Source organism: Zalophus californianus, chromosome 4 (genome assembly GCF_009762305.2).
Source record: "Zalophus californianus isolate mZalCal1 chromosome 4, mZalCal1.pri.v2, whole genome shotgun sequence".
Classification (NCBI taxonomy): domain Eukaryota; kingdom Metazoa; phylum Chordata; class Mammalia; order Carnivora; family Otariidae; genus Zalophus; species Zalophus californianus.
The window spans coordinates 77,405,046-77,432,914 of NC_045598.1; the positions used below are offsets into that span (position 1 = coordinate 77,405,046).

At 37.1% G+C, this 27,869-nt stretch overlaps 1 protein-coding gene across 8 annotated transcripts in view; it reads left to right on the plus strand.

The window, feature by feature from the left end:
• The window catches only part of BTBD8 (BTB domain containing 8), a 113,803-nt gene that overhangs the window by 70,016 nt on the left and 15,918 nt on the right, over positions 1-27,869 (plus strand). For 6 of the 8 annotated variants that reach the window (XM_027570442.2, XM_027570450.2, XM_027570459.2 and 3 more), the window contains 5 exons: positions 11,142-11,230; positions 11,693-11,795; positions 24,756-24,938; positions 25,642-25,779; positions 26,668-26,797. In XM_027570442.2, the coding sequence (XP_027426243.2) occupies positions 11,142-11,230; positions 11,693-11,795; positions 24,756-24,938; positions 25,642-25,779; positions 26,668-26,797 (643 nt within the window). Of the gene's footprint in view, positions 1-1,137; positions 1,157-11,141; positions 11,231-11,692; positions 11,796-24,755; positions 24,939-25,641; positions 25,780-26,667; positions 26,798-27,869 lie in introns of those variants that run through there. The other 2 variants (XM_035727318.1, XM_027570470.2) reach the window with 2 other exon arrangements.

A 27,869-nucleotide genomic window follows, 5' to 3' on the forward strand; every position in this document is an offset into this window, starting at 1 on the left:
CTAATTCATTCTTCTGTCTCGTTTACCCTAGCTGTTAGAGTATCTAGATTAGATTGGATGTCGTTGATAGCATTTTTAAGTTCTGTCAGTTCAGCTCTCATCTCTGCTCTTAGAGACTCTATGTTGCCATTAATCGATTTCTCTATTCTATCTAACGTCTTTATAACTGTTACCCTGAAGTCCATTTCCGACATCTTGCTTATATCTGTATCAATTTGTAAATCTGTGGCAGAAGTCAAGTGTCTGAGTTTTTCCTATTTTGGGGGTTCCTCCTAGTCATTCTGTTGAGGGATGGTTGAGGGAATGTACAGAGTCCAAATTATTGACCACAACCCAAGCAAGATGCACCTGTTTTATAGGGACCTTAGGGTTGCTTGTTTTCCCAGCCTGTCTTCTAGGGGAGGAGCCTGCCATGCTGTTACTCGGGCAACCCTGTTTGGGCAGAGTTGTCCTGCCCCTTGTGGGGGCAGGGGATGGGCTCAGTGAAAAACCAGTTTTGGGGGGTTTTTGTTCTCTGGCGGCTTTCCCTGGTGGCTTTCTGCCTCTCTTCAGAGAGAGCAGAAGAGACCATTTCCAACCCTCTGCCTCAGAACAGAGAGAGCACAGTCTGTTTTTTAGTGAGCTCTCCAGGCCATACTGTCTCTGTTTCTGTCTGTGCTGCTAAAAACTCCACCGTCTTGGGTTGTGCACCCCTCAGCAGGGCTCCCAGTCCTCACCTCCACGTTGGGGCTCAGAGGCACGTCTCTGCCCTTTGTGCTTCTAAAACCACCAGCTGCCCCCAGTTCGCACGCACGCCCCGCCGCTCCAGGTTTCAGTCCGGGGGCTGCCCTAAAGTCCTTTGCCCACCCCTACCGGTCTGCGAGTCTGTGTCCGGTCCCCAGCGCAGGAGGCTGTCGTGCACCAGTGGTGCAGGATCCCAGCAGCTCCCTCCCCCTTCTGTTAATCTTCCGATACCTGCCCGCAGAATCACGGCTCCCTGCTTCATACCTCGAAACCAACTGCCTGCGATATTCTGTTTGTAGAGATCCAGGTATATCTTCTTACATCTCAGGCTGATTTCGTGGGTGTTCAGAGTGGTCTGGTGGATATCCAGCTCAATTCCGGGACCAGTTGGAATAGGATCCCCTACTCCTCCACCATCTTTTCCTCCCATGGAGTATGTATAATTATTGCAGCTTCTTGCATTTTACTTGCAGTAATTCTCTTAATTTTTAAAACACAAAGGGCATATTTGTTGACATTAAAACAAGAAAATGAAATTTTAAAAAGATTGTCAGTATACTTTGTTGAAAACTTATTTCATTTATTGTGCTTCTTTTTTTTTAATAATTTTTATTGTTATGTTAATCACCATACATTACATCATTAGTTTTTTGATGTAGTGTTCCATGATTCATTGTTTGTGCATAACACCCAGTGCTCCACGCAGAATGTGCCCTCTTTAATACCCATCACCAGGCTAACTCATCCCCCCACCCCCCTCCCCTCTAGAACCCTCAGTTTGTTTTTCAGAGTCCGTCGTCTCTAATGGTCCGTCTCCCCCTCCGACTTACTCCCCTTCATTCTTCCCCTCCTGCTATCTTCTTTTTTTTTTCTTAACATATATTGCATTATTTGTTTCAGAAGTACAGATCCGTGATTCATCAGTCTTGTACAATTCACAGTGCTCACCACAGCACATACCGTCCGCAATGTCTATCACCCAGCCACCCCCTCCCTCCCACCCCCCACCACTCCAGCAACCCTCAGTTTGTTTGCTGAGATTAAGAATTCCTCATATCAGCAAGGTCATATGATACATGTCTTTCTCTGATTGACTTATTTCACTCAGCATAACACCCTCCAGTTCCATCCACGTCATTGCAAAAGGCAAGATCTCATTCCTTTTGATGGCTGCATAATATTCCATTGTGTATATATAACCACATCTTCTTTATCCATTCATCTGTCGATGGACATCTTGGCTCTTTCCACAGTTTGGCTATTGTGGACATGGCTGCTATAAACATTGGGGTGCATGTACCCCTTCGGATCCCTACATTTCTGTCTTTGTCGTAAATACCCAGTAGTGCAATTGCTGGATCGTAGGGTAGCTCTATTTTCAACTGTTTGAGGAACCTCCATACTGTTTTCCAGAGTGGTTGCACCAGCTTGCATTCCCACCAACAGTGTAGGAGGGTTCCCCTTTCTCCACATCCCCGCCAACATCTGTCGTTTCCTGACTTGTTAATTTTAGCCATTCTGACTGGTGTGAGGTGGTATCTCATTGAGGTTTTGATGTGGATTTCCCTGATGCCGAGCGATGTTGAGCACTTTTTCATGTGTCTGTTGGCCATTTGGATGTCTTCCTTGGAAAAATGTCTGTTCATGTCTTCTGCCCATTTCTTGATTGGATTATGTGTTCTTTGGGTGTTGAGTTTGATAAGTTCTTTATAGATTTTGGATACTAGCCCTTTATCTGATATGTCATTTGCAAATATCTTCTCCATTCTGTCGGTTGTCTTTTCGTTTTGTGGACTGTTTCTTTTGCTGTGCAAAAGCTTTTTATCTTGATGAAATCCCAAGAGTTCATTTTTGCCCTGGCTTCCCTTGCCTTTGGCGATGTTTCTAGGAAGAAGTTGCTGTGGCTGAGGCCGAAGAGGTTGCTGCCTGTGTTCTCCTTTAGGATTTTGATGGACTCCTGTCTCACGTTTAGGTCTTTCAACCATTTGGAGTCTATTTTTGTGTGTGGTGGAAGGAAATGGTCCAGTTTCATTCTTCTGCAGGTGGCTGTCCAATTTTCCCAACACCATTTGTTGAAGACACTGTCTTTTTTCCACTGGACATTCTTTCCTGCTTTGTCAAAGATGAGTTCACCATAGAGTTGAGGGTCCATTTCTGGGCTCTCTATTCTGTTCCACTGATCTATGTGTCTGTTTTTGTGCCAGTACCATACTGTCTTGATGATGACAGCTTTGTAATAGAGCTGGAAGTCCGGAATTGTGATGCCGCCAGCTTTGCTTTTCTTTTTCAATATTCCTCTGGCTATTCGGGGTCTCTTCTGGTTCCATACAAATTTTAGGATTATTTGTTCCATTTCTTTGAAAAAGGTGAATGGTATTTTGATGGGGATTGCATTGAATGTGTAGATTGCTCTAGGTAGCACTGACATCTTCACAATCTTTGTTCTTCCAATCCATGAGCATGGAATGTTTTTCCATTTCTTTCTGTCTTCTTCAATTTCTTTCATGAGTATTTTATAGTTTTCTGAGTACAGATCCTTTGCCTCTTTGGTTAAATTTATTCCTAGGTATCTTATGGTTTTGGGTGCAATTGTAAATGGGATCGACTCCTTGATTTGTCTCTCTTCTGTCTTGTTGTTGGTGTATAGGAATGCCACTGATTTATGTGCATTGATTTTATATCCTGCTACTTTACTGAATTCCTGTATGAGTTCTAGCAGTTTTGGGGTGGAGTCTTTTGGGTTTTCCACATAGAGTATCATATCATCTGCAAAGAGTGAGAGTTTGACTTCCTCTTTGCCGGTTTGGATGCCTTTGATTTCTTTTTGTTGTCTGATTGTTGTGGCTAGGACTTCTAATACTATGTTGAATAGCAGTGGTGATAGTGGACATCCCTGCCGCGTTCCTGACCTTAGGGGAAAAGCTCTCAGCTTTTCCCCATTGAGAATGATACTCGCTGTAGGTTTTTCATAGATGGCTTTTATGATACTGAGGTATGTACCCTCTATCCCTATACTCTGAAGAGTTTTGATCAAGAAAGGATGCTGTACTTTGGCAAATGCTTTTTCTGCATCTATTGAGAGGATCATATGATTCTTGTTCTTTCTTTTGTTAATGTATTGTATCACGTTGACTGATTTGCGGATGTTGAACCAGCCTTGCAGCCCAGGGATAAATCCCACTTGGTCATGGTGAATAACCCTTTTAATGTACTGTTGGATCCTATTGGCTAGTATTTTGGTGAGAATTTTTGCATCCATGTTCATCAAGGATATTGGTCTGTAATTCTTCTTTTTGATGGGGTCTTTGTCTGGTTTTGGGATCAAGGTAATGGTGGCCTCATAAAATGACTTTGGAAGTTTTCCTTCCATTTCTATTTTTTGGAACAGTTTCAGGAGAATAGGTATTAATTCTTCTTTAAATGTCTGATAGAATTCCCCTGGGAAGCCATCTGGCCCTGGGCTTTTGTTTCTTGGGAGATTTTTGATGACTGCTTCAATTTCCTTAGTGGTTATAGGTCTGTTCAGGTTTTCTATTTCTTCCTGGTTCAATTTTGGTAGTTGATACATCTCTAGGAATGCACCCATTTCTTCCAGGTTATCTAATTTGCTGGCATAGAGTTGCTCATAATATGTTCTTATAATTGTTTGTATTTCTTTCGTGTTGGTCGTGATCTCTCCTCTTTCATTCATGATTTTGTTGATTTGGGTCATTTCTCTTTTCTTTTTGATAAGTCTGGCCAGGGGTTTAGCAATCTTGTTAATTCTTTCAAAGAACCAGCTCCTAGTTTCATTGATCTGTTCTACTGTTCTTTTGGTTTCTAGTTCATTGATTTCTGCTCTGATCTTTATTATTTCTCTTCTCCTGCTGGGTTTAGGCTTTATTTGCTTTCTTTCTCTAGCTCCTTTAGGTGTAGGGTTAGGTTGTGTATTTGAGACCTTTCTTGTTTCTTGAGAAAGGCTTGCATTGCTATATACTTTCCTCTCAGGACTGCCTTTGCTGTATCCCAAAGATTTTGGACAGTTGTGTTTTCATTTTCTTTGGTTTCCATGAATTTTTTTAATTCTTCTTTAATTTCCTGGTTGACCCATTCATTCTTTAGTAGGATGCTCTTTAGCCTCCATGTATTTGAGTTCTTTCCGACTTTCCTCTTGTGATTGAGTTCTAGTTTCAAAGCATTGTGGTCTGAAAATATGCAGGGAATAATCCCAATCTTTTGGTACCGGTTGAGACCTAATTTGTGACCTAGGATGTGATCAGTTCTGGAGAATGTTCCATGGGCACTAGAGAAGAATGTGTATTCTGTTGCTCTGGGATGGAATGTTCTGAATATCTCTGTAAAGTCCATTTGGTCCAGGGTTTCATTTAAAGTCTTTATTTCCTTGTTGATCTTTTGCTTAGATGATCTGTCCATTTCAGTGAGGGGGGTGTTAAAGTCCCCCACTATTATTGTATTGTTGTCATGTGTTTCTTTGCTTTTGTTATTAATTGCCTTATATAATTGGCTGCTCCCATGTTAGGGGCATGGATATTTACAATTGTTAGATCTTCTTGTTGGATAGACCCTTTAGGTAGGATATAGTGTCCTTCCTCATCTCTTATTACAGTCTTTGTTTTAAAATCTAATTTGTCTGATATAAGGATTGCCACCCCAGCTTTCTTTTGGTGTCCATTAGCATGGTAAATGGTTTTCCACCCCCTCACTTTCAATCTGGGGGTGTCTTTGGGTCTAAAATGAGTCTCTTGCAGACAGCATATGGATGGGTCTTGTTTTTTAATCCAGTCTGATAGCCTGTGTCTTTTGATTGGGGCATTTAGCCCATTTACATTCAGGGTAACTATTGAAAGGTATGAATTTAGTGCCATTGTATTGCCTGTAAGGTGACTGTTACTTTATATTGTCTGTATTCCTTTCTGGTCCATGCTGCTTTTAGGCTCTCTCTTTGCTTAGAGGACCCCTTTCAATATTTCTTGGAGGGCTGGTTTCGTGTTTGCAAATTCCTTTAGTTTTTGTTTGTCCTGGAAGCTTTTTATCTCTCCTTCTATTTTCAATGATAGCCTAGCTGGATATAGTATTCTTGGCTGCATGTTTTTCTCATTTAGTGCTCTGAAGATATCATGCCAGTCCTTTCTAGAGTGCCAGGTCTCTGTGGATAGGTCTGTTGCCAATCTAATGTTTCTACCATTGTAGGTTACATATCTCTTCTCCCAAGCTGCTTTCAGGATTTTCTCTGTCTCTGAGACTCGTAAGTTTTACTATTAGATGTCGGGGTGTTGACCTATTTTTATTGATTTTGAGAGGGGTTCTCTGTGCCTCCTGGATTTTGATGCCTGTTTCCTTCCCCACATTAGGGAAGTTCTCTGCTATTATTTGCTCCAATATACCTTCTGCCCCTCTCTCTCTTTCTTCTTCTTCCGGGATCCCAATTATTCTAATGTTGTTTCGTCTTATCGTATCGCTTATCTCTCGAATTCTGCCCTCGTGATCCTGTAGTTGTTTATCTCTCTTTTTCTCAGCCTCTTTATTTTCCATCATTTGGTCTTCTATATCGCTGATTCTTTCTTCTGCCTCATTTATCCTAGCAGTTAGTGTCCCCATTTTTGATTGCACCTCATTAATAGCCTTTTTGATTTCGACTTGGTTAGATTTTAGTTCTTTTATTTCTCCAGAAAGGGTTTCTCTAATAACTTCCACACTTTTTACAAGCCCAGCTAGTATCTTTAAAGTCATGATTCTGAACTCTAGGTCCAACATCGTACTAATGTCAGTATTGAGTAGGTCCCTGGCAGACGGTACTACCTCTTGTTCTTTTTGCTGAGGTGATATTTTTCGTCTTGTCATTTTGTCCAGAGGAGAACAGATGAATGAGAGAACAGAATGCTAACAGGTTAACAATGTCCTCAGCAAATATACTCTATACAAATCAGAAAAGACCTGAAACCAGGGGACAAGAAAGGGAAAGAAAAAAGAGGGAAAAAAAAGGAAAAAGAAAAAGATAAAAACAAACAAAAACAGAACAAAACAAAAAAACCCAATATGATCAGACTAGTGCATAGATCAGTGCCACACACTAGCTTTTGGGCATATTTTGGTGTGTTAGAAGAAAGTGCCTGCTAAAATTTTAAAGGAAGAAAGACTTATATATGTACAAAATAAGGGTTGATACAATGAAGGGATGGCAGATGATTGTAAAGATGAAAATTATAAAAGATTTTATAAAAGGAATTGATAAGAAGTTGTTTTTAAAAAGAAAGAAGATTTAAAAAGAAAAAAAAGAGAAAAAAGGGAGAGAATGTGATCAGGCAGGAGACTAGAACAAAGCCATACACTAGTTATTTAGGGTATATTTTGATCTGTTAGAAGAAATTGTATCTCAAAATTTTAAAGAGAGAACAACTTATATATATATGCCAAAAATAAGGGTAACTACTATGAAGGGATAAAAATATGACTCTAAAAATGAAAAATAAAAATTTTTTTAAAAGGATTGATAAGATGTTGTTTTAAAAAGGGAAAAAGAAAAATTCAAAAAAAAACAGTTAAAAAAATTAACTTTGAAAAAGTAATGAATTATGGTAAAAAAGCCATGAATTCTATGTGCAGTATTCCCCTAGAGCTGGAGTTCTCCCGTTCTCCTTGATCGGTAAACTTGGTCTTGGCTTGCTGGCTGTTCCTGCTGATCTTCTGGGGGAGGGCCCTGTTGCCGTGGTTCCCAAATGTCTTTGCCGGAGGCGGAATTGCCCCGCCCTTGTGAGTCCGGGCTAAGCAAGCTGCTCCGGTTTGCTCTCGGGAGCTTTTGTTCCCTGCAAGCTCTCGGTACAGCCTTGGAGGACCAGGGTAAAAATGGTGGCCTCCCAATCTCCTCCGCCCGGAGGAGCTGAGAACTCAGGGCCCCACTCCTCAGTGTGCTCCCAGAGAAAAGCAGTCACTCCCGTCTCCCTGGTCTCTGGCCGCACTCTGTGCTCACCCGGCCTGTGATCGAGCATTTCTATGTCTGGCACCCGACCCTGTGTGGAGTCTCCAAACCCAGCAGATCCCTGCGGTGCACTTCCGCGCCCCTCCTCCCAGGGGAGGAAGGGGAGTCTCCCCGGATCTGCCGCTTGTTGGGTCCCTGCTGGAGGAGCAGTGGCCCGACTGGGCCGCGGATCACAGTTTATGGCCACCCTGAGCCGAGAGCCCGCGCCTCGGCTCCGTCTCTGCAGCCAGCTTCCCCACTTTGATACCTGGGAGCTCTGCCGCACTCAGGCACGCCCGGTCTTTCTGTGACCCTGAGGGTCCTGAGACCACACTGTCCTGCGAGGGTTCCACCCCCCGGTTAGCCACTGGAGCGACGTCCCTCAGCAGAGCCAGCTTCTAAAAGTTCCGATTTTGTGCTCCACGGCTCTATCACTTGCCAGAAGCGGCCGTCGGAGGCCCCCTCCCCCGCCATCTATCCTCCCGAATATCGCCTCGGATTCACTTCTCCGCACGTCCTACCTTCCAGAAAGTGGTCGCTTTTCTGTTCAGAGTGTTGTTACTATTCTTATCTTCGATCTCCTGTTGAGTTCATAGGTGTTCAGAATGGTTTGATCCCTATTCAGCTGAATTCCTGAGACCAGACGAAATCCAGGTCTCCTACTCCTCCGCCATCTTGCTCCGCCCCCTATTGTGCTTCTTTTAATATCATCTGTATTATTGTGGTAACAGATATTTGAGACAATAATTTTTTATTTTATCACTTGATCTTTAAACTTTTTGCTTTACGTATTTTTTATAATCTATAACTTTATAAACATACAAACTTAGAATTTTTAACTCAATTACATAGTTTCTTGGCCGTGACTTAAATATAGTAAGCCTATTATAACATACCCCACAGTAATACAAATTTGGGTATAAAGTAATGGGTAACTGGCCCTGGAATTACTGACAAGCTTTAGTTATTTCATTAACTTCACAATTTTACGTTTTACACAGTTAAAATTTTTAGATTTAACTTATGGAATTACAGTTAGATTTACATTATATATTTTTTACCACCTCTTTTTTCTTTAAGATTTATTTATTTACTTTAGAGAAAGCGAGAGAGAGCACACTCTGGTGTGAAAGTGGGGGGAGGGGTAGAGGAAGAGAATCTTCAAGGAGACTCCCCGCTGAGTGCAGAGCCCCATTTGGGGTTCAGTCCTACAATCTATGAGATCATGACCTGAGCTGAAACCAAGAGTCAGACGCTTAACTGACTGAGCCATCCAGGTGCCCCTTGCCACCTCTTTAAAAACATATTTTAGGTAGTAATTTAAATATATGTCATCCCCAGTTCTGCCAGCATATTTTGAAAATGACTAAAGGTCAGTCATCCTGTTACAAAATACTTGGGAATTAACATTTTTATATAAGTAAAATTCTCAGATAGCTAAAGTTAACCTCTTAAGCTAGTGGTCAGTAAACTTTTTCTGTAAAAGGCCAGATAGCAAATATTGTAGGCTTTGTGGGCCATACGTTCTCTATCATAGCTACTCAGCTCTGCTGTTGTGGAGCAAAAGCAACTATAAACAATATGTAAATGAACCTCATAGCAGTGTTCAAATGAAACTTTATTCACAAAAAAACAGTGGTGGGCTAGATTGGCCCAAAGTATAGTTTGCTAGTCTCTGCTTTAAGCAGCAAGTTACTTTGTATTTTTTTTTTAAGATTTTATTTATTTGAGAGAGAGAGAACGAGCAGTGGGGAGGGGAAGAGGCAGAGGGAGAAGCAGACTCCCCACTGAGCAGGAGCTCCACACGGGGCTTGATCCCAGGACCCTGGGATCGTGACTTGAGCTGAAGACAGATGCTTAATGGACTGAGCCCCCCAGGCGCCCCAAGTTACTTTGTATTTTAATATTACTTATGGAAATTTTTCTTAAGTTGTACATCAGTTAATGGACATCACAATGTGAAGGGCTGGTTATTCCTAAATAAAATTAGATTGTTGGACTTTTTAACTCTTGTTTTAGTTTTACAATTTTTCAGACTCTGGGTGTTTTTATGTTTATACCAGTAATTTCTTCCCATGAGTTTGATACTGTTATCTGAAGTGGTTCAAAAAACCAAATTATTTAATTTGGTAGAATTACCACTGTATAATCTATATAGTGACAGCCATTTCTGATTTTAGAATAACCTAGAGTACCTCCAGTTATCTCAAAGGGAAAAACCAAATTGTTAATTTGCAAAACAAAATATTTACATTCAATTTATTAAACATTAATATAATACTTCAGGAGAAGAGTATTAGAAACTCAAATTAATAGCAATTCATAATTTTGAAAGTTGGAAATCACTGACCTTATTAGAAAGACAATGCTGAATCCAATTCTAAAGAAGCTTTTGTTCTTCTCTGAGAGCAGGGGATCTTCAGAAGGTCACATTTAGAGACTATATACATAAATTGATCAGTGATCTTTATTAAGTGTATAAACCTCACATTACAATAAATGAATGTGTAAAAAGAGAAGTTGAGCTTTATTCACCCTAATCAGCAATAGATGTGCTTAGGAAAGAATCCAAAACCTGAGAATAAATGATATGGGCAATATGTAGCACAGGGGCTTAACACCAAGAGCAGTGACTTGTTGTCGCTATTTATATCTACATTTTATTTGTTTTAATTCTTTACTTCTGTATATGAGCTTTTAAAAAAATGTTATATAATTATGATCTAATTCTATCATTTTGTCTGAGGTCAGTGTAGGACCTCCCATTGCACATGTACTTAGAGTTATATTTATACTTTAGGAAGCAGATTAGACCATATGGTTACATTGCAATGTGATGTTCTAGAAATTATTATACCATTTTGCTTTAAAAAATTAAGCCAAATGTAAGCAAAATAAGTCAGTCAGAGAAAGACAAATACCATATGATTTCACTCATGTAGAATTTAAGAAACAAAACAGATAGAATATAGGGGAAGGGAAGGAAAAATAAGACAAAAACAAAGAGGGAGACAAACCATAAGAGACTCTTAACTATAGGGAACAAACTGAGGGTTGCTGGAGGGGGGATTGGTGGGGGGATGGGGTAACTGGGTGATGGGCATTAAGGAGGGCACGTGATGTAATGAGCACTGGGTGTTATATGCAACTGATGAATCACTAAATTCTGCCTCTGAAACTAATAATACACTATATGTTAATTAAATTGAATTTAAATAAATAAAATTAAGCTAAATGAAATTAGACTAAAACTTGCGTGCATTCTGACAGCTGAGAGAGCTCAAATTCTATTCTAGAAAACTAAAGGTTGTTAGAGATACTCAATTTTAATAGACCAGACTTTTGAATTACACACATTTTTTCTGCAGTTTAGGTTTATAAATCAGATCATCTTTATGAACCAAATACTTTTAGCCTCTGTAAGTTGAAACAGAATACATGTGGTGTTTTCTGTCAATTTTAGCCTGTTCCCAGAAGGTTGGCATCTATATTAGAGTGCCTGATTATTGCTCATACAGTTGGAGTGGACAGTCTTTTTGCTGACTGCATGAAGTAAGTGATCTGAAGTAGTATTGATACTATTAATGTAGGGATTTTGTTCTTCCATTCTTCTCATTTTCTGGGGAAATTTTGGAATTGGCCTATTTTCTTGGGCACATTATGTATAGCTTAATGCTTAACTAATTGTAACAATTGTGAGGAAAAGTATTGACTTAGATATTACTCAAGATGCTTGGGATCAATTTTATTTTAGCTGAACCATGATTATTTATGTTAAAATCTGTGCATATAACTCAGAGTGGATTTAAAATTTGTGTTTACAGAAAAGGAAGGACAGTTAAGTCCATCAGAGAACTCACAAAATTAACTATAAAGGTCTTTAAAAAAATTGACTATAACGTCACATATATATATACAACTTATATCATTGAAAATAAAAGTATTATTTGAATATTATAATTGAAAATATTTTCATTTCTCTAACTTGGGATTCTTTGATTTTTTTTTCAACAGGTGGATTGTAAAGCATTTTGCAAGGTTTTGGTCTGAGAGAAGTTTTGCAAATGTACCTTCTGAGATTCAGAAAAGTTGTCTTAATATGTTGATTCAGTCTTTAGTAAGTATAATCCGAATACCCTTGTTTGTGTTTGTCATCAAAAAGTTTATTTTATAGGTACTTTTCAGTGTTTTAAATATAAATGTATAAAAGCAAGATGAGATAACCAATTCCAGATAACCCAGAACCAGTTGAGAACCTGTCCTTAAGATTCTGTTCCCCTGTACCAGATTCATTAGTTAGGGTTCAGAGATGCAGAACTACTAGGAAGTATATTTTGGTTCATGAACAAAAGGAGAGAGGTGCCACAGATGGAGGTTGTGCTATGGTATCAACATGAATTTCCTTCCACTCACTAAAGTAGATTTGGATACAATGCTGAAACTTCTCTATGGCAACATTTCCCAAGACAACCAGCATTTACTTGGAAAAGAGTGCTGTGTTTTCAGTGAAGATAAAGATAAAGTACAGGACATATACTTGCATATACAGCAAATACTTGCTGTCTTATATAAAAATCTATCCATTTGCTCTGGATATAGATTTGCCTTCCTTGCGCCCATTGTTTCTGCTAAAACCACTATCCATGGACTTACAGATTGCATTTTTCACAATCATGGTATTTCATACAGCATCACTTGTGACTAACGAACTCACTTCACAGTAAATCAAGTCTGGCAGTGAGCCCGTGCTCATGATTTCACTGGTCTTTCCATGTTTTCTATCATCCTCAAACAGCAGGCTTGATAAATCCCAGCTATGACCAAGTTACCAGTTACAGAAATGAGTGCTGTAGTAGTGATGATATAAATACCCATTTCCCTTTTTTATGTGAATATTTGTTTATATAAACCAGTTTGTATATACTTTTTCCACTGTCTCATATCTCTACCATCTAATATAAGGCATGTTAATAATAGTTAATTTTATATCTCCATATTAAAGTTACAGGATACCAAAGGGGAGTGTGAATCAGTCTGGAAAACAATAAATATCATTCAAAGACAAAAAAGGGACTTTGTATCCTCTTATTGGGAAAGGGTTAGCATGTTTATTGTATACAGGATAGTTATACCATGTTAGGCAAAAGCATAAGTTTGTTATTGTCTCCATTTGGGAATTAAATATTGTTTAAAGAGAAGTGTATGGGTGCCAAGCTGACAAAGGACAGGCTGCAGTAAGTTTTGTAACATTGTCAGCTTGGCTAGGATAAACTGTTTCCCAGATTTTCCCTCTCTGAATGTTTCCAGCTGAAGTGGCCACAAGAGACAATTTGGCATGAGATTTGGAGGATAAAAGTGAAGCAGCAGCCTTTTTTTTTTTTAAACACCAGGACTATTGGGGCAGGCACTTTCTTTCATACATATTGCTTGTTTACTGGCTCACCTAGTTGGCATGGAATAGCAGATGAGCTGCAACTGCTCCACTTTGCCCTTTGTCCTTTTTTGGCTGCTCTTAGGCCTGTGCGAAGGATATGGTTAGCTCCATGATGAAGGACACCAGCATCTCCTGAAGGATACCCATTTCATCCAGGTTGGAGGCAGTGAGAACTGAAATGAGTTCATCCTTGTGGGTTATAGTTTGTGCTCTTGGATGTCAGCTTGTTCTTGCTGTCCTGTACTTTATATCTGTCCTCCCTTCTAAGCTGCCTTCCCTGTAGTCTTCAAACTACATCATCATATGCAAAGACCATTTAACCAGCTCCCACGATTGCATATGGTCAAATCCCTGTAACAAATTCCTTCATATATATAATTACCTCCTAGTGGTTCTCTTTCTCTGATTGAACCCTGAATGATACATCAGACTGGGTGACGTGGAAGATACATCTAAACCTAACTGGGAAAATAAGTGTAGACCATCAGCTAGTGAGATGCCACTGCAAAAAATAAATCTCAATCTATATTTATGCTAATGAAGGACTGTGTAGTTTTGTTGCTTAATATTTTGTATTAGTTTCTTTGGTCAGTGAACAGTTACTCCCTGTTGATGAAGGCAAACAAATGGCCCAGCTATAATTCAGTTTACTAGAAGTAGAAACATCAGTTACTACTCTTACTGTTGTTATTATTATTGTTATTATTTAGTAGGTGTTTTTAGATCTTTACAGTTCAAAAAATTTCATTTTAAAAATTTTATATAAGACAGGTATATCTATTTCTCATATGAGAAAAGAGAATCAGAGAAGTAAGTGCTTTATTCAAGTTCACAATGTCTGTAAATGACAAAGCAGATCTTAAAACCAGTTGCTGCCATTCTAAAGATAATGTAGGTGCTCACTATGGGCAAAGATTTTTTTTTTAAGAAGTGTGGACCTTGACTTCATCATTTCACAAATTGATGGAAGAAATGGCATTTAAATAACTAGTAAAATACAAGTTAGACTATGATGAGTACTAACATTAAAGTTCCATGTCAAAACACAGCATCCATTCTTGATAAAAACCCTCAACAAAGTAGGGATAGTTGAAACAAATCTCAACATCATAAAGGCCATATATATGAAAGACCCACAGCTAATATCATCCTCAATGGGGAAAAACTGAGAGCCTTTCCCTTATGGTCAGGAACAAGACAAGGATGTCCACTCTCACCATTACTATTTAACGTAGTACTGGAAGTCTTAGCCTCAGCAGTCAGACAACAAAAAGAAATAAAAGGCACAAAAATCGGCAAGGAAGAAGTCAAACTTTGGCTACTTGCAGACAACATGATACTCTATGTAGACAACCCAAAAGATTCCACCAAAAAATTGCTAGAAGTAATACATGAATTCAAAGAGGATATAAAATAAATGTGCAGAAATCTGTTGCATTTTTGTACACCAATAACAAAGCAGCAGAAAAAGAAATCAGGGCATTGATCCCATTTGCAATTGCACCAAAAACAATAAGATAACCTAGGAATAAACCTAACCAAAGAGATCTTGTACTCTATAAATTATAGAACACTTATGAAAGAAATTGAAGAGGACACAAAGAAATGGAAAAACATTCCATGCTCATGGACTGGAAGAACAATCATTGTTAAAATGTCTATGCTACCCAAAGCAATCTGCACATTTAATGCAATCCCTATCAAAATATCACCAGCATTTTTCACAGAGCTAGAACAAACAATCCTAAAATTTGTATGGAACCACAAAAGACCCTAAAAAGCCAAAGCAATCCTGAAAAAGAAAAAAAAAACTAGAGGCATCACAATTCCAGATTTCAAGCTGTATTACAAAGCTATCAGCATCAAGACAGTATGGTACTGGCACAAAAACAGACACAGATAAATGGAACACAATAGAGAACCCAGAATGGACCCACAACTATATGGTCAACTAATATTCAACAAAGCAGGAAAGAATATCCAATGGAAAAAAGAAAGTCTCTTCAACAAATGGTGTTGGGAAAACTGGACAGTGACATGCAGAAGAATGAAACTGGACCAGTTTTTTACACCATACACAAAAATAAATTCAAAATGGATGAAAGACCTAAATGTGAGACAGGAAACCATCAAAATCCTAAGGGAGAACACAGGCAGCAACCTTTTTTTTTTTAATTTTATTTATTTATTTGACAGAGAGCACAAGTAGGCAGAGAGGCAGGCAGAGGGAGAGGGAGAAGCAGGCTCTCCGCTGAGCAGAGAGCCAGACGTGGGGCTCGATCCCAGGACCCTGGGATCGTAACCCAAGCCAAAGGCAGACGCTTAATGACTGAGCCACCCAGGCGCCCCAGGCAGCAACCTTTTTGACCTTGGTTGTAGCAACTTCTTACTAGACACGTCTCTGGAGGCAAGGAAAACGAAAGCAAAAATGAACTATTGGGACTTCATCAGATGAAAATCGGAGGGGGAGACTAACCATGAGAGACTATGGACTCTGAGAAACAAACTGAGAGTTCTAGAGGGGAGCGGGTGGGGAGATGGGTTAGTCTGGTGATGGGTTTTAAAGAGGGCATGTACTGAATGGAGCACTGGGTGTTAAACGCAAACAATGAATCATGGAACACTACATCAAAAACTAATGATGTAATGTATGGTGATTAACATAACAAAATAAACTATAATAAAAAAAGATAAAAAGCTTCTGCACAGCAAAGGAAATAATCAACAAAACTAAAAGGCAGCCTACGGAATGGGAAAAGATATTTGCAAATGACATCTCAGATAAAGGGTTAGTATCCAAAATCTATAGAGAACTTATCAAACTCAACATCGAAAAAACAAATAATCCAGTTAAGAAATGGACAGAAGACATGAATAGACACTTTCCCAAAGAAGAGATACAGATGGCTAATAGACACATGAAAAGATGCTCAATGTCACTCATCATCAGGGAAATACAAATTCACAATGAGATACCACCTTGCACCTGCCAGAAATGCTAAAATTAACAACACAAGAAACAACAGGTGTTGGCAAGGATGCGGAGAGAGGGGAACCCTCCTACACTGTTGGTGGGAATGCAAGCTGGTGCAGCCACTCTGGAAAATAGCATGGAAGTTCCCCAAAAAGTTAAAAATAGAACTACTCTGTGACCCAGCAATTGCACTACAAGATATTTACCCAAAGGATACAGAAATACAGATTCGAAGGGGCACATGCAACCCAACGTTTATGGCAGCATTATCAACAATAGCCAAACTATGGAGAGAGCCCAAATGTCCATTGACTGATGAATGGTTAAAGAAGATGTGGTATATATATATATATACATACAATGGAATATTAGCCATCAGAAAGAATGAAAGCTTGCCATTTGCAATGACATGGATGGAGCTAGAGTATTGTGCTAAGTGAAATAAGTTAGTCAGAGAAGGACAAATACCATAGGATTTCACTCGTGGAATTTAAAAAACAACTTGAACATATGAGAGGGGCAAGAAAAAAAGAGAGGGAAACAAACCATAAGAGACTCTTAAAGACAGAGAACAAACTGAAGGTTGATGGAGGGACGAGGGTCGGAGATGGGCTAGATGGGTGATGGATATTAAGGAGGGCACTTGATATGATGAGCACTGGGTGTTGTATGTAAATGACGAATCGCTCAGTTCTCCTGAAACCAATATTGAACTGTATGTTAACTAAATAGAATTTAAATAAAAATTTTAAAAGAAAAAAAGTTCCATGTCAGCCTAATTTACCCTGGTAGCCCTAGCCTTAGAGTAGTGCCTGGCACATATTAGGCAACTCAGTATATATTGTCAAATAGGTAAATAAATGGATGAATAAATATAAGATATAATTTAGGTATGTACTGGGATCACAGAGGTTAAAATGATTGATTAGAAGGATGTTCAAATTAGAAGTAATTTGAGATGAAGCTAAAGTTGAGGATAATTTCAAAATAAAAGAATAAATAAAAGAAGTATGTTAGGATATTCCTGACAAACTTTTAAAATGTACCAGAGACCCAGAGACAGGCAATTCCAATATTCTACTGTAACTGGAATGAGAAGAGATAAGTCTGGGGAGAGGCTAAGGCCAGATTGGGAGGATCGTAACTGAGTGTCTTGTTAAGAAGTCTGATTTTTTTTTTTTTTACAGGTGGTAAGTATGTGAGTTTAACTGTAGAATAAGCCCTTCATACTATGCCTCTACCTCTGTTACAATATTTTGATTTTATGACTCTAATCAGGTCCTTATAAGCTCTGTGAATGTTCTTTTTTCCTTTCAAGACAGATGAAAAGATGAACATCAGAACAGCTAAACATCCAGTAGCCTTTGGTATCCTGGTGATAAAGAAACTTTGAAATTAAGTCTTTCTTTGTGAATAGTCAAGCTTTAAGAAACATTAATATATTCTTCATATTTTATTATATAAATAAAATATACTTAGCTTTTGATAAAAAATAAGATATTTTTAAATGGTGCTGGGAAAAACTGAACAACTGTATGCAAAAGAATGAAACTGGGCCAGTTTCTAACACCGTACACAAAAATAAACTCAAACTGAATTAAGGACCTAAATTTGGAACCTGAAACCATAAAAATCCTAGAAGAGAACATAGGCAGTTATATGTCTGACATAGTCGTGGAAACATTTTTCTAGGGCGCCTGGGTGTCTCAGTCGGTTAAGCGTATGCCTTCAACTCGGGTCATGATCCCAGGGTCCTGGGATTGAGTCCCACATCAGGCTCCCTGTTCAGCAGGGAGTCTGCTTCTCCCTCTGACCTTCCCCCCTCATGCTCTCTCTCTCTCTTTGTAATAAATAAAATCTTTTAAAAAATAAGCAAAAAAGCACATTTTTCTAGGTGTGTCTCCTCTAGGGAGAGATTTCCCTGCAAGGAAAACAAAAGCAAAAATAAATTATTAGACCCATGAGAGACTATGGACTCTGAGAAACAAACTGAGGGTTCTATAGGGGATGGGTTAGCCTGGTGATGGGTATTAAAGAGAGCACGTTCTGCATGGAGCACTGGGTGTTATACGCAAACAATGAATCATGGAACACTACATCAAAAACTAATGATATAATGTGATTAACATAACAATAAAAAATCATAGATTGCCTAAATAATTAGGACTACATCAAAATAAAAAAGTTTTACACAGGAAAGCATCAACAAAACAAAAAGGCAACCTACCGAATGGGAAAAAATATTTGCAAATGGTATATCCAATAAGGGATTAATATCCAGAATATATGAAGAACTTACACAGCTCAACACCAGAAATCAAACAGTCCGATTAAAAAATGGGTAGAAGACCTGAATAGACATTTTTCCAAAGAAGATATACGGATGGCCAACAGACACATGTAAAGATGCTCGGCATCACTAATCATCATGAAAATGCAAATCAAAACCACAATGAGATATCATTTCACACCAGGCAGAATGACTAGTTATCAAAAAGATAAGAAATAACAAGTGTTGGCAAGGATATGGAGAAAAGGGAACCCTCATGCACTATTGGTGGGAATGCAAACTGGTGCAGCCACTGTGGAAGACAGTATGGAGGTTCCTCAAAAAATTAAAAATAGAAATACCATATGGCCCAGTAATTGCACTACTGGATATTTATCCAAAGAAAATGAACACTAATTCAAAAAGATAAATGTACCTCTCTGTTTATTGCTACATTATTTACAATAGCCAAGATATGGAAGCAACCTAAATGTCCACTAATAGATAGATAAAAAAGATGTGCACACACACATATACACACAGGAATATTACACATCCATAAAAAGGTGAGATATTACCATTTGTGACAACGTGAACGGACCTAGAGTGTATTATGCTGAGTGAAATAAGTCGGACTGAGAAAAACAAACACCATATAGTTTCACTTATATTTGGAATCTAAAAAAAATAAATGAATAAACAAAAAGCAGAATCAGACCTATAAATACAGAACAAATTGGGGTTGCAAGAAAGAAGAGGTGGGAGGATGGGCAAAATGGGTGAAAGGGACTAGTAGATAGAAGCTTCCAGTTATGGAATTGAGTAAATCACGAGAATAAAAGGCACAGCATAGGGAGTACAGTCAGTGGTACTGTAATCGTATTGTATGGTGACAGATGGGAACTACACTTGTGAGCACAGCATAATGTATAGAGAGGTTGAATCACTATGTCGTACACCTGAAACTAATGTAACATTGTGTGTCAACTCTACTAAAAAAAATTAATAGAATATCTTTAATTTTTTCAGATTAAAATTTAAAATAAGTTATCCAAAAAGTGAAAGAGCAGACAATCTTTTTAGTCTTTTGTTCTAATTCAGTTCACCTGCATGTGCCATGATGGGTGCTCTACTCCATTGGTGACCTCCATTAGTGACATGACCAACACTGTCATATACCAACAGAGATAAGAAAATGCTGCACTGAACTATATTTGAAGGGTTTTGTTTGTTTTTTATTAATGTGAGGGCAGTTCAGTAAGATGTGACTGCTCCCTCCTACTATGTACAACCATTGCTTTGGGGAAGAAGAGAAAGCAGCGGGGAGGCTTGAGTATAAGAGAGAAAGGTGTTAGAAAATTTATGATTTTATAATGTGTAATTACTTAAATTATTTCAAAACATAATTAAATTTTTCTGTGTCAGAATATTTTGTTTAAGCCCTTTAAAACAAATTATGAAGAGTTTTTAAATTTAGGAAAGTTAAAACAGAAGTAGGTATGGGCATGGTCTCTAGCATAAAACAAAATTGTATATATTATGCTATTAGCCCTAAGGCCAAAGGATAGCTTAAGACCTATTTGATTAACACAATATCATAAGGATTAGGAAATAATATGAGTCATAGTGTTTGTTCAATAGATGGTATTAAGACAACCAGGAAGCTAGCTTGAAAAATTTTAAGTTGAATCTGTAACTCACATCCTGGTATGCCAGGGATATATTCCAAATAGATGAAAGGTTTTGTTTTTTTTGTGTGTGGTTTTTTTTAAAGATTTTATTTATTTATTTGACAGAGACACAGCAAGAGAGGGAATACAAGCAGGGGGAGTGGGAGAGGGAGAAGCAGGCTTCCCGCTGAGCAGGGAGCCCAATGCGGGTCTCGATCCCAGGACCCCAGGATCGTGACCTGAGCCGAAGGCAGATGCTTAACGACTGAGCCACCCAGGTGCCCCTAGATCAAAGGTTTTAATGTGAAAAAAAAATCCATTAAAATACTACAATAAATCCTAGGAGAATTATAACCTTGGCAGGGGAGTGGATATATAAAATTCAGAAGCCTTAAAGAATTCTGATTACATAAAAATGCAAAATTTCTGTGTAGTAAAAATGACCCTAAGCAAAGACAAATGACAGTTCATATCATACTTTTGATTCTAATTTTCCTAATATAGATAGGATTTCTACAAGTTGATTTTTAAAAATAGGACAAAATTAGATCACAAAGAAGATACAAACACCTCTTAATTTGAATAAATCAACTTCATTTAAGAGAAATGGACATGGAAATTACAGTATCAAACCATTTTTATCTTGGGGCACTTGGGTGGCTCAGTCGTTAAGCATCTGCCTTTTGCTCAGGTCATGGTCCCAGGGTCCTGGGATCGAGCCCCACGTTGGGCTCCCTGCTCAGTGGGAAACCTGCTTCTCCCTCTCCCACTCCCCCTGCTTGTGCTCTCTCTCTCACTGTCTCTCTCTCTGTCAAAATACATAAATAAAATCTTTAAAAAAAATTTTTTTTATCTTTTAAAATAAAAAGAATTAGCACAACTTTTTCTTTTTGTTTTTAACCTTTTTTGACTATGACTGAGAGTAAGAATTTCTTTTTACACTGTAACCCAGTACACTCACACATATAAAGCTGAAACAACTTTCACAAAAGAGTACTTATCATTATTACATGATGTACTGATATTTCCTATTTTTCTCTTTTCTCTCTGTTTTGTGTTCTAATGCTGATTGTAAGCCACTAAAAATATTTCTCCAGGTTGCTAGGAGAGAAATCTACAGTTTGGAAAACAGTCCTCCATTGAATATATATTGGCAATGTTTAGGATACTTCTGGTGCCCCACCTCATATCCTCTTGGCCAGTGTGTGAACTCTAGCCATTGCTGCAGGATCCAGCTGCATGTGTATGCGATCCAACAGCACTTTCCCTCGGCCACATCAAACATATTTCTCACTTTCTGTCGTAAAGCTTCACTATCACTCTACACAAGGTCCCTACAACTCAGTAATTCTGACAGCTAGGCAAACCTGGGAGTAGAAGGAAGTTAACATCCCAGGGGATAAGCCTTTAATGGGAGTTGGGAGCCAGTGGTTAAATGTTTCCCTGTTTTGTCCCTAGGGCAGAATAAATCAAAGTGTATTCTCTGTGGCTTTTCAAAGGGTCCCTGTCAAAATTGAGCCCCAGTTGCCTATAATAGTGAATGCTATATCAGTGCTTGTCAAACTTTAATATATACACAAAACACTTCAGGATCTTGGTTACATGTAGATTCTAATTCAGTAAGTCAGAGGTGGAGCCTGAGATTCTATGTTTCTAACAAGCTCTGGGTGATGCAGATGGTGTGGCTCACACTGAGTAGTAAGGAGCTAGATGAGCACTGGGTGTTATAGGTAACTAATGAATCATTGAACACTACATCAAAAACATTCTACTCCTGCAAGTAATATTACACTAAATGTTAATTAACTAGAATTTAAATAAAAACTTGAACAAAAAAAACTAATGATGTATTATACAGTGGCTAAATGAACATAATAAAAAATGTGATACTTAGGTATTGGTAAAATTATATATCTGTAAAAAATAAAATCAAATATGAAAAAATATAAATAAATAAAACCTCAACCCACAATAAGAAATATATTTTACATTGTGATCTGATACACACATACGCATTGTGTGTGTGTGTGTGTGTCTATCAGTTTGAAATAAAAGTTTTATGGAATAAACCTTAAAAAAAAAAGAAAACATACCCTTCCATTGGCTTTCCCTCCTTCCCTGTTTCACTTCCCTAATGCCCTCAGATTCTCTTGGGATCACTTCCCAAAATAAATAATCTGCATACAAGCCTGTTTCTCAGGCTCGAGTTTTAGGCAGAACCCAAGCTAAGACAGGTAGTAATGACCCAGCAATTCTGTTTCTAGGAATTTATCCTATAGAAATGTTCCCATATGTATGAAATAATTTTATTTACAAGATCTTTCATTACAACATTGTAAAGCAAAAAATCAGAAACAATGTAAATATAAGTAGAGGGTTGGTTGAATGACTTATCCATATTGTGGGCTATTATGTAGCTGTTAAAACAATAACAAGGCTCTTTATATTCAGATAAGAAAAATATTTAAGTTGTACTGTTAAGTATAAAGGTCTAGTATATAATATCATTCATATTAATGCCTCCATTTGAGTAAAATAAAGGCAATATTACATATATTTCTTGTGTGTGTATGTATGAAATAACTCTGGAAAGATACAGAAAATAAATAATATTGATTGGAAGGAGGGAAAATGGGTGGCTTAGTACTACCCTTTATATATTGTTGAAGTTTGGAGCATATGTTATGTTAACTATTGGATTAAAATTTTATGTGTTTGGTCTAGAAATGTATTACATTTTCTTCCTCCTTTGAACCTCAATCTTCTTTGAACTCTAACATTTAATGTTATGTCTTCAGATCAGTATTGGAATAAGATCACATACCACCTATGTTATCATTTATGTCCAAATTTAGTTTTCCAACAGATTCCAACATAAATTATTACTATACTTTATATTTGTATTTTTTTAAAAAATTGTCACAGCACATAACATTATGTGTGTAGTAAGCACTTTGTAGATAACCTGCCAAGTTTATTTGAATACCCTACATTTGGCTTCACCACCAGAACAGTCCCTATAGTAGAACAAATTGGGCTTATTGCCTAAAAGCACAGTTACTCAGGATGTCACCAGAGGAGGAAAGGGTTTTGGTACCAAAAAAAATAAAAAAATAAAAGGAATTATAGCAATGTATGATATTTTTACTCTAATAAAGTAAGGGAACTATATAATACATTTTAAAAGAATTCTTGGTAAGTGGGTAAAATGTTAAAAGTTTTGTTGTTCAAGGATTAAGCTTAATTCAGCTTAGGAATTCACATATAGACTCTCACCCTCTGATGATGCTAAGAAATGAACAAATATTTGAGAGTCTACTATGACCTAGTTCTGTACTAGGCCCTGGGGATATAGTGGTGAGCCAAAACAGACATGGTTTCACGCTCAGTAATCATAAAGCCTAGTGAGGGAGACAGATAGTAATCAAGTAGTTGTGTTCATGATCAAATAATTACAAATGAATCAAGTACTCTAAAGAAAAGGGACAGGTTCTCTGATGGCATGTATAAAAGGGATCTGATGTAGGGCTAGAGATCAGGGAAGATAGAGTTGGAGTTGAGATCTGAAACATACAAAGGCTGTGCAAAGTTTACATCATGCAGCCTATGTTAAGGATTTCAGTCTGTCACTTCCAGATTTATCAGTTATCTATTGCTCTTTAACAGACTATCCCAAAACTAAGTGACTTAAAACTACAGTTTATTATTTCTCATAATTTTGTGGGTTGACCGGGTTATTCTTCTACTGATTCTTCCTGAGTTCTGTCCTGCAGCTGCTTTCAGCTGGTGGCTGAGTTGGAGCTTGGGTTCCCACTCTATGTGCTCTTTCTTACCCAGCTCCTTCGTGGCTTTGTGGTCCCAGAATTGCAAAAGCATAAAGACAGAAGCTGCAGGGCTTCTTGAGACCTTGGCTCTGGAACTTGCACAGTACCACTATTTCTGTAAGCAAGTGAAAAGGCCAGTTTAGATTCGAGGGATGAGTAAATAAATTCCAACTCTCAATGGATGGAGCTACAAAGAATTTGTGGCCATGTTTTTCAATCTGCTACATCTATTGGGTAACTATTTACTCATTAAACAGTTATTTACTAAGCATTGTTTCAAGAACTAGAAATCAAATATGAATAAGATAAAGTAATGTATATGTGGCCATTTTTTCCTTTCCCTTGCAGCACATGGTATTTGTAAATTGTCATTCTGCCTTCCATAGAGATCAGTATTCATGAATATTTTTTTCCTGTGGTATAAAAATGAATCATCATTAAATGAATAAAATATAAAGAGTCTTACCTAATTAGGAGGAAGAAAATCACTGGAGAATATAAGTAATTTTTAACCTTTCTAAATTTGTAATAAAGTACATGTATTTTATAGTCAGAAAAGAATTAAGGTTATATCAGTGTAGCCATACAATTATGAATGATATCTATAAGCACAAAAACTAATTCAGTAGTGAAAATCTCAGAGAGGTGAAGTTTTTCTTTGTAGTTATATTATACCTCTGTTCTCAGGTTTTTTAGAGGTAGTTTGTTCCCAGCTCAGATTTTGCCCTTTTGGATAATTCTGAATGAACAAATAAGTATTATAAGTAATGACAAAGACATTAGCTACCTGGAATTTTGGGGTTTTTTTGCAGGAAACATCATAAGAAAACAAAAGTATTTTATTTGCTTAGAAAGTTATATTATGAATAGTAATTAACTTTTTTCCAATTTTTTTAAAATTACAAGAATGATAAGAACGCTGCTTTTCTTCTGATGGAAAGTGACAGGCTAATCATCAGTTTACCCAGAGTGAAGTGGACAGAAGTAGCACTGACTATGGCATCTCAGCTGCAAGAAGAATGTATTGCATTTATTATAGAAAACTTCTCCAAGATCATTCAAAGTGAAAATTTTGCTCTTCTCTTACAGGTACTATGTCTAAAATCATATCCTATATTTAGCCCCATCTTTGTATTCTGATTACCATTATGTAAGAGTTTTTAAACGCAGGTTGCCTTTGATTAAATTAATGTGACTTAAATAAATTCCATAGCAGATGGCACGCTTGCATAGGATTTAGAGCAGTGATGGACAGGATTTTTGGCTCACAAGATAATGAAGGCAGGAGGGGGCAGGTATGAATGCACTGGCAAGGCATAATGTAACTCTGGCCAACAGTAGCTCTCAATCAGCATAAGCCATATTTTAGAAACCAGTCATAAAGATACTATTCTGTCAGTAATACAGTTATGGTCCATGCAAAATTCTCAGTCTTATTGGGGATCCACTTGTTCTAAATTTAGTTATTGAATAAAGAACTTTGATTATTTATTTCTAGTTCCGTTTTTAGGACTATTTTGCCTCCTAGGAACAGAGTGTGTGTGTGTGTGTGTGTGTGTGTGTGTGTGTGTGTGTTGTGTGCAGATATTTTTTTAAAGGAAAGGGATTTTTATAATAATGGTTATTGTAACTATGTAATTATAATAATTATTATATTATTAACAGGGGATAAGATTTCTGGTTGACTTTATATGGCCAGTTATGATAAATGGTCTGTTGTTAAGCCAGACTTTCACATTTCTTACACATTTTACATGTATTCCTATTAAATATAAATTTCTTTGTTTTGTAGTCACAAGCAATGAGCAGCACAGCTGATCTATTGGACAAAATTTTAAAAGCAATTGAAGAAAACATTACCACTGAGAATAGTTGCTCTCTTCTTATGGCTCTGGACACGTTACTGAACTCTGACATTACAAAGGAAATGGTATTGAAAGTGATGAAATTTATTTAAATGATATAATATTTGAATTGTTTTAAGATTTTAAAATATATGCACATTTTAAATGTTGCATGGTTCCTTGAAACTAGGTGATGGGGGGTTGGTTATAGTCCCTACCCTTGTGTCTGTTTGGAATTTTTCATAAAATAAAAATTTTTTAATTTCATTTACCTCTAAACAGACTTACTGCAAAAGTTCAGAATTTGGCAGTTTGACTCACTAATTCTAAACATAGTTTGGAACTTAACAATATTAATTGGTACAGTGTAACTCTAGTATTTCTCCCCTGTCACTATATTAAATGTCCTATATATAAACTTAAAGTTTTAAATAATTTTTTAGAATTTTTAATAATCAGTATTTTTATTTTTATAATATATTCTTAATTCCTTTTTGTCTTCAGGAAAAAATCATATTTAAAATTGGATTGACTAAGAAAAAGCAAAATTAAGATATTACTTATTTTTAAATATACTTAATCAGTGTTAGTAAGCTTATTGCAAATTACTGACATTTTGTATTTGTTAAACAAAAAAGATAAAAAATTTCATCATATTTATTACTGTTACATAGAGTATTTGACCTTGTAATGTCATAGTTGATTTGAAAAGGCTGTAGAAGGTATTCATGTAAAGGCCACTGGTGATTTAAAATAATGTTTGGTTAAAAGGATAAGGTTTAGCTTCATGTTCACTATAAAATTCTGTTTTTGAAGAGTAAGCCTTCATAAATAACATGTACCCGACGATTTAAAAAATCTAAGTGATGACATCATTGATCTAGCTTAGGAGTAAGTAGATTCGGAAAGGAATAATGACTGGTTGCTATGACAATGTGGCTCTCACCAGCTGCTGATTTGTTGCTTGAACACAGGGTTTTACGTGCAAGATCCAGGCTCTGCGTGATAAGCTCTGGATCTTCCTGGTTCAGTCTTTCTATGCTGTTCGTCACACAGAAAGCTGGAAGCTGATGAGCACAGATGATCAACAGAAAATCCAAGCAGGTATGTTAGCCTTGAGATTTTTTATCCTTATTTTATGATCTGTGTGACAAGAGATATTTTGAGGGGATGCTAATAAGTGGTAGGATTAATATTGTTTGCTTCTGTTCAATAGTAGCTTGCTAATTGAAACTAGTGATAGTATGTTTAGGCAGTTTTAATAAATCATGCTTTGCTGTTCTTGGAAAATGATTCATTTCCTTTATATATTTATTTATCAGTTTTTAATCCTACTCTGTATTAGCAGCAATGTTCCGGCTAAATTTGCTTAAAAGCATTCTTATAAAGAGATTAGAAGTATAGGAAAATGTAATCCATGTAGAACATATTACCAAACATACTTTCTCTTCCTTTTTAAATATATTTTGCCGTAAAGCTTTTCCATCTTTTGCATAATATATCATTTCTTGTGGTTTTGTCTAAACTAGATGGCTTTATTTCACAATTGATTGGTTCAGTGATACGGTGTGTGCTATTGCGGAGTGTCCCTCAGGAGCCTCACAGTAGTCTCTGACATTTAATAGGTACCATTTGAAACGTTAGCATTAAATAAAAGATGTATAATGCTCAGAATGTATGTTTGTTTCAAAAATATTAAGATAAAAATTTTGAGGGTGTGGAACTAAAAATGGCTTCATGACTATTTTTGGGTTAAAGCAGGTGCCTTAGAAAAAATATTTGCAGATTCAGCAAGTATACTTTTAAAAACATTTTAAGAGACTATATTTTAGGAAACGAACGTTTTTGTACTATAAAACACGAAAGCCATATGTGATATATTCTTGATAGTACATAGATATGTTAAATTCTTTAATGGGATAGTCAGAATATGATTTGCTCTGTCTTGCATTATGAGCATAACATGATAGTGTAGCTAGATGTGAACTGAAGAGCACTTTTCACAGAAATTCCAACAAAATAATGAAAGAAAATCATGAAACAATGAAAATCACAAGGTCTTCAGGAATTTGAGATTTTTTTCCTTGTGACTATTTCTATACTGATTTTTAGATGACAGTTTTTACTACAAAAATCTATTCAGTGTGAAGAAATAAGATCAGCATTGCATGAGGTG